The 15,970-nt window shown below is 43.8% G+C and overlaps 1 protein-coding gene across 1 annotated transcript; it reads right to left on the reverse strand.

Moving 5' to 3' along the window:
• Window positions 1-2,579: 2,579 nt before the first annotated feature.
• Chgb (chromogranin B) lies at window positions 2,580-15,623 on the reverse strand. Its single transcript, XM_028757069.1, has 5 exons — window positions 15,318-15,623; window positions 10,935-10,981; window positions 10,396-10,489; window positions 3,592-5,348; window positions 2,580-2,912 (listed from the first exon to the last, which is right to left on the reverse strand). Exons 1-5 carry the CDS (start codon window positions 15,529-15,531, stop codon window positions 2,835-2,837), a joined length of 2,190 nt encoding a protein of 729 aa, XP_028612902.1. The 5' UTR covers window positions 15,532-15,623; the 3' UTR covers window positions 2,580-2,834.
• Window positions 15,624-15,970: the final 347 nt, after the last annotated feature.

A 15,970-nucleotide genomic window follows, 5' to 3' on the forward strand; every position in this document is an offset into this window, starting at 1 on the left:
GCAATGAAACCTTACTAAGACACCTAGTCATATCAAAACCAGTCAGTAGACAGCAAGGACCAAGCAGCTCAGCCTCTGTGCTCAGCATCTCCCAGGGTCTTACACTGGGCTGTCTAAGACATGTCTGGTCTATAATTTTATTTTTTTATAATATGAGCCTTGATTTTGGATTGTTTCTTAGGTCATGAACCACCAGAAGCAAATTCTAACATTAGAATGTAAGGATATCTAGTTATATGGAACTACCTCCAAGCTTACCAGTAAGCACTCTACTAAAGCAGGAAAGCCAGCCAACAAAGGGTGCATTCAAAGCAGGTTGCTGCTGGGATGTTCCAGAAGGCAGTATAGAATGTGCCACAGAATGACCTACTCAGAGGAAGTGAGAGCTGACCTGTCTTATTACGCTTTGAATTGTTTGTGCAGAAAAGGATACGCTGATATCTCAACCCCCAGGACCTCAAAGTGATGTGTTATTTGAGCACAGGGTTACTGTGGATGCAATTGGTTAAGATGAAGTCACACTGGATTCAGATAGACCTTCAGTACATGACGACTGCTGTCCTTCAAGTCAGTAGTGCCATGTGGGGAGATGGAAAATTTCAGGGAGAAGGTGGCATGTGACGGAAGAGCAGGTAGAGTTTGGTGTGATCCTGTCATTACCCATACTGTTACCTATATACTACAACCAATAAATGTCAAGGACCGCCAGAGCCAAAAAGGCAAGGAGGAGCCTTCTCCGCAGACACTGGAAGCATGACCCTGCCAACATTGTGATTTAGCACTTATGACTTGCAGGACAGTGGGGGAAGGAAAGTGGCCTTCAGTATTCATGAGGTCTATACATGTTCCATCAGCCCTTTCATGCAGCTAGTCCTGATCCCACATCCAGGAACAAGGACCTCAGAAAAGAGACAGTAAGAGTCCCTCTTGAAATGTGAGCCTGTGTTTAGAACTATTTGCACAGCACCAGATGACTTGGTCCCTATCCAATAAAAATCTCAGTTCACTCAGTGTTAATTTGGAAAGAATCTGGCTAAATTACTACAGCATTTCTCAACTTAGCAAAGGAGGAGACCCTCTGGCCTTCCTGTGTTAATAAAAATCACCCATGACCCTCAGACATTTTTACCACCTTCCAGAAAACAGGTTTTAACCTGAACAGAAAACAATAGAAATAATCCAGTCGAAGCTGCCACTGGTAAGAAATGAGATGATTAGTCATTGAAGAAGGAGATTGTCTGGTTGTCTTGGAACAAGAAGCTACGAGGATGATAATAGCACTGGCTGATATTACCTACGTCGTTGATTCCCGGAGGCACAGCACTGTGTCACATAAACTCTTGTTAGAAATAACCTTGTGGGAAAGATACCTTTAGCCTGGCAGTGGTGGTGCACACCTTTAATCCCAGCACTTGGGAGGCAGAGGCAGACAGATTTCTGAGTTCAAGGCCAGCCTGGTCTACAAAGTGAGCTCCAGGACAGCCAGGGCTATACAGAGAAACCCTGTCTCAAAAAACAAGAACAAAGAAGAAAGAAAGAGAGAGAGGGAAAGAGAGAGGGAGGGAGTGAGGGATGGAGAGAGAAAGGAGGAAAGAAAGAAAGAAAGAAAGAAAGAAAGAAAGAAAGAAAGAAAGAAAGAAAGAAAGAAAGAAAGGAAGGAAGAAAGAAAGGAAGGAAGAAACTTTTATTTTATTGAACCTGAGAACTAGAACTCATCATACGCCACACAGCTGCTCAGACTCAACAGAGTCAGAGCTCTGTCTGCATACAAGGTAGAAGTCAAGTATGTGCGAGGGAGATAGAGGGGATGTTGCACCAAATGTTTGAATCCCCAACCCAGAGAACCTTTCGCCATCCAGGCTTTCCTTTCAGCCTGTCCCATGACAGTCTACCCCCAGAGCTCTCCAGTTTGTAAGAATCTAATTATTTGTATTTCTCCTGAGATGGGATTAGCTGGTCTTGAGCTCTGGGGCTATTCTCTTGCCTCAGCCACACAAGTAGCTGCCTATAGACACAGGCTATTGCAGACAGCTAGTATGGGAATTCAGCTGCATTTCTGTTTTGTACTGTCCCCCTCAGTGCCCTTCGCCAGCCCTTTTCTGTCTGGTTCTGGAACCCAGAGCTTCATACGTGCTAAACAAGCCTTCTATAGTGAGTTCTCCTCTATCTCCTACTTTACAGAATTTTAAAAGTAATATTTTGGGCTAATGAAATAGCTTGGTGGATGAGACACTGGCTACCAAGCCAATTGACCTGAGTTTTTAATCTCAGAAAACCAACTCATGAAGGTTGTCTTCTGAAACCCTCAACACACAATGAATAAATAAAATTTAAGTAATACATTTTCTTTTAAAATGGGTTCTTCGTGCCTATATGGTCTCTATTAGCCTAGGGTAGTAGACATGTTTTATTCTCAATCTCTCTCTTTATATCCTGCAGTATTTTACTTCAGAAACCTTGCTTTTCCCGTTAAAGACCAACAAATTCTAATTCTATCTTTGAGAATATGCTTAGAAGAATGGATTTCAAAACTGCACTCTTCCTAACTAACCCAAAGAAAGCTAAGAACCAAGAGGGACTTTGTTTCAGGTAAATCTTTTTATTGTTTGTGTTTCAGAGACAGTAACACGGTCGTTGCCACAGACATGTGAAACATCTATTTTGCAGGAAAGATAAGATATGCTACAAGTCACGCTAGTCACATAGCATTAGCATTCTGGCAAAGATGAGCGATATTCCCAACTGCAGCAAACATTTAATAAACAGTAAATTCTGCTTTCCGCCTTTGGGTGAATCAATGGTGTCTTTCAGTGAATGGCTCGTCTCTCCAACTGTCAGCCCCGCTGGCTGAACTTTTCTGCTATCTTCTGCAGTTCCAGATCCATGGCAGCCAAGTTCTCCAGTTCCTTTTTCTGGGAAACAGAAAAGTGGAACACTGATATCAAGTCATACTACCATACTATTCTAGTTCAGAAAGCTCTGAGGAGAAAGGGGAAGCCTAGGTACAGTAGAGGCTGCCTGAGTAAGCCAACATCAGAGGTCTTCAAAGTGTGCTCTCACGACCAGTAGGTTGAGTAACTCAAACAACTACCTAGGAATAGGGATTCCTGGGTCCCCTATAAAATTGCTGACTGAGACACTCTGGGAGTCAGAAATTCCGGTAACTCTGATGTACTCTCAAGCTTGAGAGGCACCACCTGAGAAGCACCACCTGACATGATCAAATTAGGTCAAGGTGCTGTTTGGGAGGTCAGCATGAGCATCAGAATCACCTGGCAGGCACCAGGTACCCAGGTACTAAGGTATACTACACACCCATGCAACACTGGCACTCATCGGACAGAAACTCTGGGGATAGATCCTAGACAGTAGTTTTCCAAGTTCTCTAAATACTGTAAAAGAGAGAGGAGGGTGGGGATATACACCCTAGCTGGATGGTGGCTGGAAATCAACCCTGCTCTGTGACTGGGGCACTCACATTCTCACAGTGAAATTTCCCACCCATCTCTCCCCATTATCAGACATGTTGATGCTAATAACATCAACCTTGATCAACATAGTCTAATTCTAAGCAAAAGTCTCAAACCATACCTCTTCCTCGGTCAGAACTCTCTGGTGAGCCCTGTCCTTTCCATCTTCTGCCTCCTGGTGAGGCCCCATCTGCTCCTCCGAGTCGTAGAAGTCGGGAAATTCAGCTGCCTTCTTCCTGTAGTGAAGGAGCTGGTCCAGGTCAGCCACTCCATCGTATTGCCTTTTCAAGTCCAGGTGAGGGGCCCTGGCAAAGCTTCTCTTCTCATATCCCCAATTGACATCCTCGGAGAAGGGCCTTTTGTCCCACCAGTCATAGTTGTACTCTGGGAAGAAATTCTTCTCAGTCAAGGTCACCCCATTTCCGTCTTCACCATCATCCTCAAGAAAATTGTCGTCTGGGTTGCCTTTTTTCTCAAAGTCACTATTCTTCCACTGGAGAGGGTCAAAGTACGGATTGAACAGCGCCCCTAACCTCTTCCTCTTTTCAGTGATGGGATAGGACTCATATTGTCTGCCTGGAAACCTCACTTCCTCCCTGCTTTCTTCCGGTTCTAGCTCCCCTTCCTGCTGCCACCATCTCCCTTGATCCCCTTCCTCGCCATAGTTGAGGTAGTTTTTCTCCTGTTCTTGCCATTTGCTTTGTGGATACCTTTTTGCCGTATCTATCGGGCTTTCGTGAACAGGGTAGTGCCCTTCATCCAGGAGCCTTTTGTCTTCTCTGGTGTCAAGAGCAGAATAGGCTCCTGGCTCCCGCCCCCTGCCTCTGTGTTGGTGTCCCTTTGCCTCCTCGTACCTCCTCTCTTCCTCAGTTTCTTCACCATGTCTATTTGCTGTGCTTTCCAGTTCAGAGTCGGGGTGGTTTCTCTCGGACTCCCTTTCCTGGCTTTCCTCACTCCGAGGCCTTGGGGCTCTGTCCTCTTCACTTCCTCTGCCCTGGTACTGTAGTCCCTGAAGACCCTGGGGAGCCTGGAAGCCCAGATAGCGTCTCAATTCTTCCCCATATTCAGGTTCTTCCTCTGAAGCCCTGTAGTGAGCTAGATGGTGACCCCTCTTTTCCTCTAAACTGGCTGTGGCCCTACCTGCCTCCTCGGACTCCTCAGGAGCATGTCTCCTTTCCTCAGATAGAGGATGCCCTTCGTAAGAAGACTTGTTGGACCGGCTTCTCCCATGGTGATGTCTAGGCCTGCGTTTGGTTACTTCAGAGGCTGCGCCTTCCTCACCTTCCTCGGATTCTTCCTGGCTCTGGTCAGGGTCGGTAAGCTCCTGGGATTTCTCCTGCCTCCTTGCCTCCTCTCCACTCTCCTGGCTGCTTTGCTCCCTGCTGTGTGTCTTCCCCTCCAGCCCCATAGAGTGTCCATCTGCTCTGGCCGCTGGCTCCTCCTTTTTCTTAGCGGAAGCCTCGCTTCTTTTGTTGGAGAAGGTGTTCGGTTTCTCTCCAGAATCTTCAATGTGTTTCTTCTCCTCACCAGCATCTTCCTCATGCTCCCCCTTTGGGTAAATCTTGCCTTCTTCTTCCTCCCTCTCTTTTCCCCGCCTCTCTTCTGAATAGTGTATCTTTGCTTCTTTGGACACTTGTTGGCTGGAGGGATGAAGGCTCTCCTGATCATCCACTCCCTCTCGGCTGTGTCCTCCTCCTTTTGACCACTTCTCATTGTCTAGCTTCGTCTGGCCTTGAGAGTCTTCTACTGATGCTCCTGTTTCCTCTCTACTGGAGGCCCAGCGGGCTACTGAGGCATCAGCTGGGTCTCTTAGCAACCGTACTTCAAACTTCGAGTTCTCATTTTCACCTTTCTCTTCATCTTTGACCTCTTTTCCACCTATGATGAAAATATAGGAGTAACCACAACTGCAAAATGCTTGAGGTTCAAGTCCCAGCCTCAGTGGTCCCTACAGATCCCAAGGACCCTGGAAAAGAGGTTCATAATAGAGGTTGTATGGAATTCTTTGAAAAGCTGATGCTATGGAAGGTCTTTGGCTGTGTTTAAATCTAATGAGCTCTCTACGTGTTTAAAAGCTTTAATAATACCTACCCAGCATTTCTATTTGTAACTGTCAATGGTCAAACTGAAACCCATATGTAACTTTAGGAAAGACTGGAATTTAGAACCAGAAGAACTCTTATAATTCATCTGATTTTGCAGGTATAAAAGACATAGAGACTCAGAGCGATAAAATTCAGGACCGTTCTTTCCACAACTGAGTAAGGTGTAAAGGTTAACATTGCATAAATGAGTGGCTCTAACTATAATATAACTAAAAAAAAAAAAAAAGTAGCCAAAATAGGGAATATTAAGATTCAAGGGGGGGGGGGGGGCTGGAGAGATGGCTCAGTGGTTAAGAGCACTGACTGCTCTTAAGGAGGTCCTGAGTACAATTCCCAGCAACCACATGGTGGCTCACAACCATCTGTAGTGGAATCCAGTGCCCTCTTCTGGTGTGTCTGAAGACAGCTACAGTGTGCTCATGCATAAAATAAATGAAAGAAAAATCTTTAAAGATTCAAAGGAAGATTCAAAATTTATTTTAAATAATTTATTAAAAATCATTTATCAGACTTTGTTAGCCAATCAATTGTGTGGAACCTATCCAGCAGGAAATGATGGCTACCTCATCCTACAATGGACTGTGAATTTCACAGTGGTCCCACATCATCGTATCAGATAATGATGCTATAGCCCTGCTGGTTTCTGTAAGTACACTTAATGAATGATGTTTGTACAGCAACAAGATAGCCTACTGCTGCCCTTCTCAGAATCACTAAATAATGCCTGGCTGCAACTAGTGATAAGAATGGAAAAGGCCTCCCCTTTCTTCACTCAGGCCTGCCCGCCCAGTCCACATTTTCCTCGCTGCTGAGAATAAGTTTCAGTATGCTGAGCTGCCTCTGTTTCCTGAGTCAGCAGCAGTGACATAACTGGCACCTGCTGCTCTCTTCTGTCTTTCCTCAATGTCAATAAGTCCTTTACTACATCCTCCCTAACATACCCTATGGAAAGGGATGTGGAGATCACACTGTCTTTATTGTTAGTTGGCTTAAGCTTCAACCTCTCTCACCAAGTTCAGATAGACGACCAGAAGCCAAGGCCATCAGGCACTAAGGGTCAACCTCAGCTCCACCCATCGTGGGAGCCACTAGCTCTTTGTGACGGTGGAGCATTTGAGATGTGGCTTGAGCAAACTGAGACCTGACAAACACACCACTTCATAGAAAACAAAAAGAGAATTGTTAAAATAACATTTTTGATAGATTGAGTGGATAAAATACATTAGATAAAATGAGATATACTATTGACATTAATTTCATTTGTAGTTTTTTAACTTTTTAAATATATCCACTAGAAAATTTGAAATTATATTTGTAGTTCATACCATTTTTCTTTTGAACAGCACTGATGGACTTGTTTGTTTGTCTTTAGACAGGAGTTATTATAAGTTAACAGACAGGAGCTTAAGAGAAAGCAGGCAAGCATAGAGGAACAGGTCTCATGAGTCATTTTGAACTGATATTTACAAATGACAAAAACTATCTGTTTTATAAAATATTCAAGAAATTGTAGCTGGTTTGTACTTCTCTATTAAAACACAGATTGACATGATAATAATGCTCCCATGTTTACAAGGCTGCAGGAATGTCTTTGGACTTGTATATACAGGCATTTGAGCACCCGTTCATCTGTCACAGTCCCTGCATGTAAGAGCCCATGACGATGCCAGGAGGATTATGAGTTCTATGCCAGCTTGGCCTAGAAAGTGAATTTAAGACTAGCCTGAGTAACAAACCAAGTCCTTGTCTGAAACAAACAAACAAACAAACAAACAAACCAAACAAACAAAACCCCCATGGTATTACATGAAGTGCTGGGACAGGGCTAATTAGTCGAGTCCAAGTAAACAAGGAGGCCTTGGGTGATACCCTTGACTCTTTGTGTCCCCTTTCCAAACTCCTATGGTGAAATATTAATCGATGCTATGATAGTTTGGAGAGGTTAGGCCTTGGAAGGTTCTTAGGCCCCGAGTGGAGCCCCCATAATGAGAGCAAAGTCCTAATAAGGGGACACATGAGAGCCACAGCCTCCCTTAACACAGGAGAACACAGTGAGAAGGTGGCCATGTAGCCAAGACACGACCTCCCTTAACCCGGCCGGGAGGGCATGCTAAGAAGATGGTCATGGAGCCAAGACACGACCTCCCTTAACCCGGCCGGGAGGGCATGCTAAGAAGATGGTCATGGAGCCAAGATGGGGGACCTTACCTTGATTGTGTACACTAGCTTCTACGGCTATGAGAAATTAACGTATACAGTTTAAGCCTGTGTGACTCCGGTATTGTCTGCAGTGTTCACAGCTGATTCAGCCAGGCATCAGCCAGGCTGATGTCATTCTCAGAGTTTGCTGAAGGACAGTAGAGGCCACATGCTCCTTTTCCTACCTGATTTAAGGTGTGAGGTGTCTTAAGTGTGAAGAACAGAAGTATTTTTATTTTTGTGTGTGTGTTAAATGTGTACTGCCTGTAGCAGCTTCTGTCTGGAGCTGAACACTTCCTCCTAAATTTAGCTCTAATTTAGCAGGTGAGACTGGGGAGGCTGACTAGCCTTTGAAGTCTTAGTCAATCTGTAACACCAAAATGTGACACTCATTCTTGCTTCCAGGTTAAATGGGGAGCATATCTCATCCATCCTGTTGCAAAGTTGACCAGATCTTGTACCTGGTAAGAAACTGGATTTCTATAAGCATCTTTAAGCACCCCTCCCCCCACAAAAAAAACTCACTTAAACCAAAACCAAACTAAACCAACCAAAAAAAAACCCCAAAAACCTACAATTCATCCCTTCTCCCCAAATAGTTATTTGCTCACTGTGGACAGGAGAGTGGGAGATGAGGCTTGCGGTGGAACACAGGCCTGGCAGAGCACTCCCTCCACTTAGCTTGGTATGCAAGTCTGCCTTTCAGGTTAGGGGAAAGAAGACTAGGGCCAAGAGAGAGAAAACTACAACAGGAGAGGAATGGTGTGGCCCAGAACTGAGTTCCCACTGACCTACACTTCAGAGGCAATGTCTAATTATCAGATGTCACTTTAAACAATCAAAATTGTAAGCAGGTGGTACATACTTTTAATCCCAGCACTTGGGAGACAGAGCCAGGTGGACCTCTGTGAGTTCAAAGCCAACCTCCTGTTTACATAGTGAATTCCAGGCTAGCCAGAGCTACATAGTAAGACATAGTGAGATCATGTCTCAAAAATAAATATATAAATAAACAAATGGAAAGAAAGATGACAGATAGATAGATAGATAGATAGATAATTAGCTTGATATTTAATTCAGTGGTAAAGTGCTTAAAAGCTGAATTTGTTCCTCAGCACCACCAAACAAAAATTCAAAGTCTTAACTTCCCTTGAAAGTTTGCAAGATCTGAATAACAAAATCTGGTAACAGAGGAAGAGAATCAAGGAGCACAAGCTCCTGAGAAAGTCTCCCTCACCCGCTCCAAGGCTGCTATGCTGCTGCTGCTACTGCTGCCACTGAGACCAGACCCCTATTACTACACTGCTGACCCTGAGAAGGGGCCCACACTGGGTTGCTATTCTTCCACTCTTAGTCTTGCTTGCTCCTTCAGAGTTTAGCCTGAATGTGGCTTGAAACTTCAACTCTGAAGGAACACTTCTGTCTTCCAGGCCATTTCTGTCTCTGTCTATACAGTGTCCTTGTTAGAAATCTGAGCCCATTATTTTGATCTTTGGAGCAGAATCAACAGACAGATCCCAGGGAACAATTGGCAAGCTGGAATTACCTGAGGGTAAGCACCTGCTTTTGGAGAGAAGCAAAGTAAGGAATTTGGTAACTTTGCTGTGAGCAATCATGGTTACCTTATATGACGGGCTCTTCCTTTTGCCCCCATCTGGTAAATGAAGACAGGGAAAAGGTGACAGCAAAATGGGTTGGCCCAGAGAAGTAGCATTTGCTTCCTATGATGAATTAGAACCCCCTACCTATTCAAGCAGAAGATAAATTTGAGAAAAGACAGAAGCATCTTGCTCAGAGTAGGATAGGGAAGCATCCATCACTGTTTAATTGGGCTCCTCGTGTCTTAGACCACCCCTAACCTGCCACAGTTCTGAGGCAGATTGAGTTAACCCAGGTCATTCTGCCAATTGTCCATACTTTATGTATGAACCCCATGTGTCGCAACCACAAGAGAGTTTGCCTTGTAATGAGAGATTTTAAAGGTGAAAAGAAAGCACTCACTGTACCCAGCTTGCCTAAAAACTGCAAAGCAGTGGAAGGTGTTCACACAAGCAGGATTTGTTTGAATCAGCTTACCTTCCTAAATGACAAGGACCGTATAGTTTCATAAGAAACTGATAGCAGCAGATACTGCTTACGTCACTGTTTAAACTTTGTTTCCCACAGTTCTTCAGTACAGAGAAAATACTCCTCGAGCCTTAGAGCAGTTCTTCAACCTTGCTCACCTCTTACCTCTCAACACTTCCTCAGTCACCTCCTTATCTACCCCCAAGCAGGCACTTCCCACACCTCTCTCCACCCAAAGGGAAACTGGCTTAGTTTTCTTTAAAAAATATGAAATCAAGGAATTTAAGAGCTGATGGACAGCCCAAAGACCACACAGTCAATCTCAATTCCCTTTTCTGAAGAAAAAAAAAAAAGCCTAGAGAAAAAAGGGATCTTCCCCACCGTCAGACAGCTACAAAGGGACCAGAAATCATATCACTGTCTCCCTAGGTACCAGACTAGTCAATCAACACTGTTAAATTATACCACAAGGATGCATTTGCAGGTAAGGTGGAGGCCGGAGGAAAAGGATCCACTACAGGCACAAAGATCTTTCTGAAATATGGGACACTTACTCTTCTTCAGGACTTGCCGGCACTCAGGGGTGATCATTGGAACACTGGACTTGGATAGGGCATTTGAGAGGACTTCAATAATGCAGCGAGTCACCTATGAGAAAACACAAAAGCAGGCTGGAAAGCTGGTGTCGCTGAAACACAGCTTGACCAGCAGCTCCGGGCACTGGAGGCTTGAGCATGTGACTAGAACTGATGCAGGATGCTCAGGGCAGGGACCCAGTCTTGCAGGACCATGAGGAAGCCTCCCAGGCACTACACTACAGAGTGAAAGAAGGCACTGGGTGGTGATAACCAGAAGAAGGGAAGTAAAGATCCACTTCTAAGCAGGTTAGAGGGAAATTGCCTCTGTCCTCAGGAAGACTAAATCCCCCTGGGATGGATATTTATGTTTTCAACAGGAGGGACATAATTTGTCCCAGTCTCTAAGGAACAAAACTTTGGCTTTTTGAGACATGAGGGAGAGAGCTGTCAAAGGGAGTGAGATAGCCTAGGGTGTACATGCAAGTCAAGACTCAAGACCAACATTTTTAACTTACCATTTCCTCATTGTGATCCCTGTTATCCACTGGAGCTGAGCTGACAGCTTTGAAGGAGAAAATGGAAAGTAGCTTGAGTTGTTTTGTTTGTTGTTTGTTTGTTTGTTTGTCTTGGAAGCTGAATGAACCAAACTTACAAAATTGTCCTGCTTTTCTTGAGAAGGATGCAGTGTGAATGCTTAGCAGAACTAAGTTCTGCAGTTGGGATGACGTCAATGATCATTGTTTCCTAATTGCTCCTACACATGTGTGCACATGCACATACATGTGTGCATACATAAAATACACTACTGTTTTCCCCCAGAAATGCCTTGAACATATTTGGAAACAAATGCTGCCCTACAGCCGATAGAAATCAGATCCAGACCTCGAATCAGGGGCCTTCATAGGCTTCAGCTGTTTACCAAGTATGGTGCTGATAACACTGCCATCCTATATTTGTGAAAAGTGTGTTAAACTGTACACTTACTCCACACAGTTTTCTACATTCTGTGCAATCGTAATTGTTTTAATGGGAACAGAATTGGGTACCCTCTACACCAAGTGGCTACAGATCTGTGACTCTCTCTTCCTACTCCTGTTCCCAAGAAAATCTTCCCCCTTATTAAAAAACAAAACAAAACAAAACAGGTATTAAAGGTGAGGCATGGTGGTGCACACCTTTAATCACAGCACTCAGAAGGCAGAGGCAGGAGTATGAGTGAATTCGAGGCCAGCTTGGTCTACCTGACTTCTAGGACTGCATAGACAGACCCTATTTCAAAAACAAACAAACAAAACCTCCACCAACAAACAACAACAAAAAACCCAAAGAAACAAAAATAACAACAACAACAAAACCTTCAACAATAAAACCCACCAAAAATGTGGATGTTAGATCCTTACTCACATAAGACCTTTGCTTAAATGATTTGCTTCTGCCTTCAATGTGTTTTCCTGCATTGTATACAATTGTATAAACACCACTACGAGTATCAAGGTCTCCAGCACATTGTTAAGGTTAGGATATCCAAACTGGCATTTAACAACTGGTATAAGACAATATGTTTCAAAGGGAAAAAACTAATGCTCAAGATTTTATGAGAATCTGCCTGCCTTAAATCAGCATTTAGAGTGTCATTGTTCAGGAAGTACCCTGGATTTCCAGCATTTGCTGGTGCCACATCTTCCTTCTCCCAGTGAATGCTGCTTTCATCATTTTGCCTTTCCCTTTCCCTTCACTTAGCCCTTTCTGGTAGAGAAGCCCAAAGCCTTTACAAACACTCCCATCTCTACAATCATTATGCTGGGAAACAACAACAACAACAACAAAACAAACAAACAAACAAACAAACAAAAAACGTAAAGAGGAGAGATCTCCTTGGTCCCCAGAATAGAAGACTTAGTTGGGACAAGAGCAAAATTCTCAGGCATCAGACACTAAAGCTACTCAAGTGCAGTTTATTTCTAACCAGCACTCTAACCTTTCTTCCAAACCAAGCCTGTCCAAACACCTACTCACCCCGCCTAACCCATTGCGTAGCAACCCAGAGGAAAAAATACATGAGACTTGGCCTATATTTTAGTGGTCAAGCACTTACCTAGTATATGCAAAGTCTTAAATGTTACTACCACTTGAAACAAATAAGCGGGGAGGTGGCGGGAACATTTCTCATTTGCTTATTTTACTAAACATCTATCCCAATTGTTTTCAGGGTCCCACTGCTATCTAGCTTCATTAAGATCCCTTAAAAATGTTTGAAAAGTGTTTAATAAGCATTGAAGGACGACTCAGGTTCTTCCTCAAATGCAGGTTAGATAAAAACCTGACTGGCCAGCTTTTGCCCTGAGGGCTCTGGAGATTCTGTTGTTTTTCCTTTTCTAGTGCTTCAGACTAAGCCCAGGTCCTCACTCATGACAGGCCATCAATCCCCGGCTGAGCCCCAGCCTAGGGCCAGTCTTTCATGTTCCAATGACTGCTATTTTGGGAACATGCTCAGTTTGGTGTTTCTCTTTTTTTCACCTCAAATCTGTGAAATTCTCTGGAAAGAATAACTATGGAAGAATTACTCCCCTAATAACTGAGAAGTCACCCTTTCCAAGTTCAGCTTTCCAGACCTTCTGTAGCAGTGCAGATCCATATATATATAGTTCTGCCTGATTTCCCTTCCCCTGATATAAAATGGGTACTTTACCCAGAATGCCACATTATTAACCTTTGTCAGAGTTGATGGGCAAAGGATGTCTCATAGTCCTAGACAATTAGCAGTTTACAATTTACTAGTATAGAACATCCCTGTTGCCCCATGGGAGACTCCTCAGACTCTTCTTAGTAGAGAGAAACTAGAGTTCTCTTATGGAGGTGCATTGTGTGCCTTGGTGAGACTGCTAAGTGACATGCATTTCATCCAATAGAATCTGTGAGAGCAAAGAAAGAACTAACAATATACTGGGTACACTAAACTGGTCTAACTTATTTCTGTAGCAAATAAGAAGTACATTTAGTGCTTATGGAAAAGTAAAATAATCAAATGATAAAATAATTATCAAATAACAAATCTGAGAATAACCGCTGAAGCATCAGCATCCATGAGACTATTAAGGTTTGATTCATGTGGAGATTAAGTAAGGTAAGCATGTTCTTCTGCTGGTAAACCATGGGTGCCCCAGTCAAACAGGATCTTCATAAGCAAAAAACCTCATCTTTCATTTAATATAGCTATGGATATTCTGCTGTTGGTTTATTCATATTAATTTTTAGTTTAAAAGTGTTGGTTTATTCATGGTGCTTACCACAGACAGTTGTGGATCTCCTTCAAGAAGCTCTAAATGGTAGAAAATGAGCTAGATGTCTTCCTGGAGTCTCAACCATGATTTTACTGAATAACAAACTACTGGGAGTCCCTCACTGCCACATGTGGGGAGGGGGAAATGGGAAGTGATTGCTAGGATAGATAGTGTGTTTCTGGGTGATGAGCATGTCCTAAAAATTGGTAGTGGAGATGATTATAGTCTGTGGGTAGCTGAGGCAACAGTGAGTAAGACACTCTGAAGCAGTAGGCTGCATGATAGAATAGTAGCCTAAAACAGAAGAGAATATCATAGCTTCATTTTTATTACTACTAAATATGATCTTTTGTTAGAATATTCCTTCATAAGAGGTATAAAATGTTTAACCACCACTAAAAAGTTTAATTAACCAGTTAAATGATTTACCAAAATGTTGCTGTTTTGTAATCTAGAACACAATGTACAGTGTCACTGTGACCTGGTCAGCAATATCTTTCTGAAATACTTTGGACTTGAAAGATTCTAAATTGTTCAGTTTGTTTTCTTTTATCAAATTAAGAATATGTATCAGTTATCCATAAGAATGATTTTTTAAATGAGAACATTATGAATGGAGTAAAATAAATTACCATTGACTTTCATTTTGTCAAACATTGGATGAGAGATTCCTGATTCCTGTCAATCAAAGGCATATATATATATATATATATATATATATATATATACACATATATATATAATAGAGACTTATGGTTATCTCAATTCTAGTTAGAAATCTCAGTCTCAGAACAAAACACTTTTCTGAGGACATTCAAAGAGACAAAGAGCTACTAGCTTAATTTGGTGTTGTACTTACTTTTCAGAATCCCAACACAAACACATCTTTCAAGTCATCGGAGACCATTGAGTAAATTTAGAGTAGTTTGAGACTCAGCAACACAATCATTCATACTCAACGGTCAAATATTAACTACTTCTGTTTTCATTCTTCAAAATTGACTGAAACATTTAATTTACTACTGGATACTTTCATGGGTATAACACAGTCTTGTTATGTTTATTTGTAATGCATAAAAGGAAATATCTAGCACAGTTTCCACTCATAAATTAAAAACTGATCGGCTTAAATGTGAATTACTTCTCTTTAGAAACATAAATACAAAGTATAAACATGTTAACCCTGTAACCAGACACACGAAGACCTACACACACGTATGTGACATGCTGAGGAAAATGCCTTATATGCACACGGATCTAGTTCTAACTCAGCGCCCTTATAATAATAGAGGAAACTGCAGGGGCCAACTGCATGTATTCCCACCCCGCTGTGGTCACAGGGCTGTCAAAAGTCACACGGAGAATCAGACTACAAAGGCTTTCTCTAGCCCTGTAGAGAGCCTGACACTTCTGCAGAGAACACAGAATGCGGCTTTGCTTCCAAGGGCCACACAGCCCCTGCAGGAAAGCAGGGGAAAGCTGGACAGTTCTTGCTTTCTTAACTCAACGCCAGGCCCCGGCGAGGCAAGGGATACAGGGAAGAGGAAAGGCAAGATAGAGGGTGAAACCCGGTGGCTTCAGCCCAGGGGCTGTCCGAGGTGCTGAAATCCCACTCACCGGCCAGAGTGGCTGCGCCCAGGAGGCTGAGGAGCAACACCCGCTGCATGGTACCGCTCGCCAGTGTCGTGTAGGAGGAGCTCGGCGGGTGCGGGCTCCGCAGAGCAGCTGTGGCGCGGTGGGTGCAGGCCTGGCTCTTAAGAAGGGCAGGCGGGGTGCAGCGCCCGGGGGCGAGCGGCGGGCGGGGGCGCCCCTCGCTCAGCCTTGACGTCATGGAGCAGCCCCGAGGCGGCGCCAGGGGGCGGAATCTCAGCCAGTGCGCGTGGCCTTGCGCAGGGTCCCAGCAGGCACAGGCAGGGATGCGGGGACGCCGGGTGCTTTCGATCTCAGGCAAGGAGGGGCAAGGGTCCATCCAGCTCATATTGCCGCGCCTGCGCTCCAGCTCCTCCGCGCACACCTCCAAGCCTGCAGATGCCAGTTTGAGGCTGTGGGATACTTGTGATTCTGAAAAGTGTAAATGACAGGGTCAGCTTTGTGTTTCCTCTGCCAAGCTGAAGAAGATCCTTGCTTGGAATAAATACACAGGCAGTTCTTAGACCTTTACAAGAGAGTAATGGCTATAAACCTAAGTGTGCAGCCAGGAATGTGTAACCTGCTCTTGGTTCAGACGTTTGGTCGGTCTGTGTATCTGTCTTCCCTTCTATGGCTCTGTC

This window comes from Grammomys surdaster, unplaced genomic scaffold (genome assembly GCF_004785775.1).
Source record: "Grammomys surdaster isolate TR1022 unplaced genomic scaffold, NIH_TR_1.0 129, whole genome shotgun sequence".
Lineage (NCBI taxonomy): Eukaryota > Metazoa > Chordata > Mammalia > Rodentia > Muridae > Grammomys > Grammomys surdaster.

Excerpts from the sequence above, each read along its gene's own strand:
- Chgb (XM_028757069.1), bottom strand. The coding sequence starts at position 15,531 with ATGACGTCAAGGCTGAGCGAGGGGCGCCCCCGCCCGCCGCTCGCCCCC. Across the intron at positions 10,982-15,317 it reads GGGCGCAGCCACTCTGGCCG|CTGTCAGCTCAGCTCCAGTG; the intron begins GTGAGTGGGATT and ends TCTCCTTCAAAG. Across the intron at positions 10,490-10,934 it reads GGGATCACAATGAGGAAATG|GTGACTCGCTGCATTATTGA; the intron begins GTAAGTTAAAAA and ends GTTTTCTCATAG.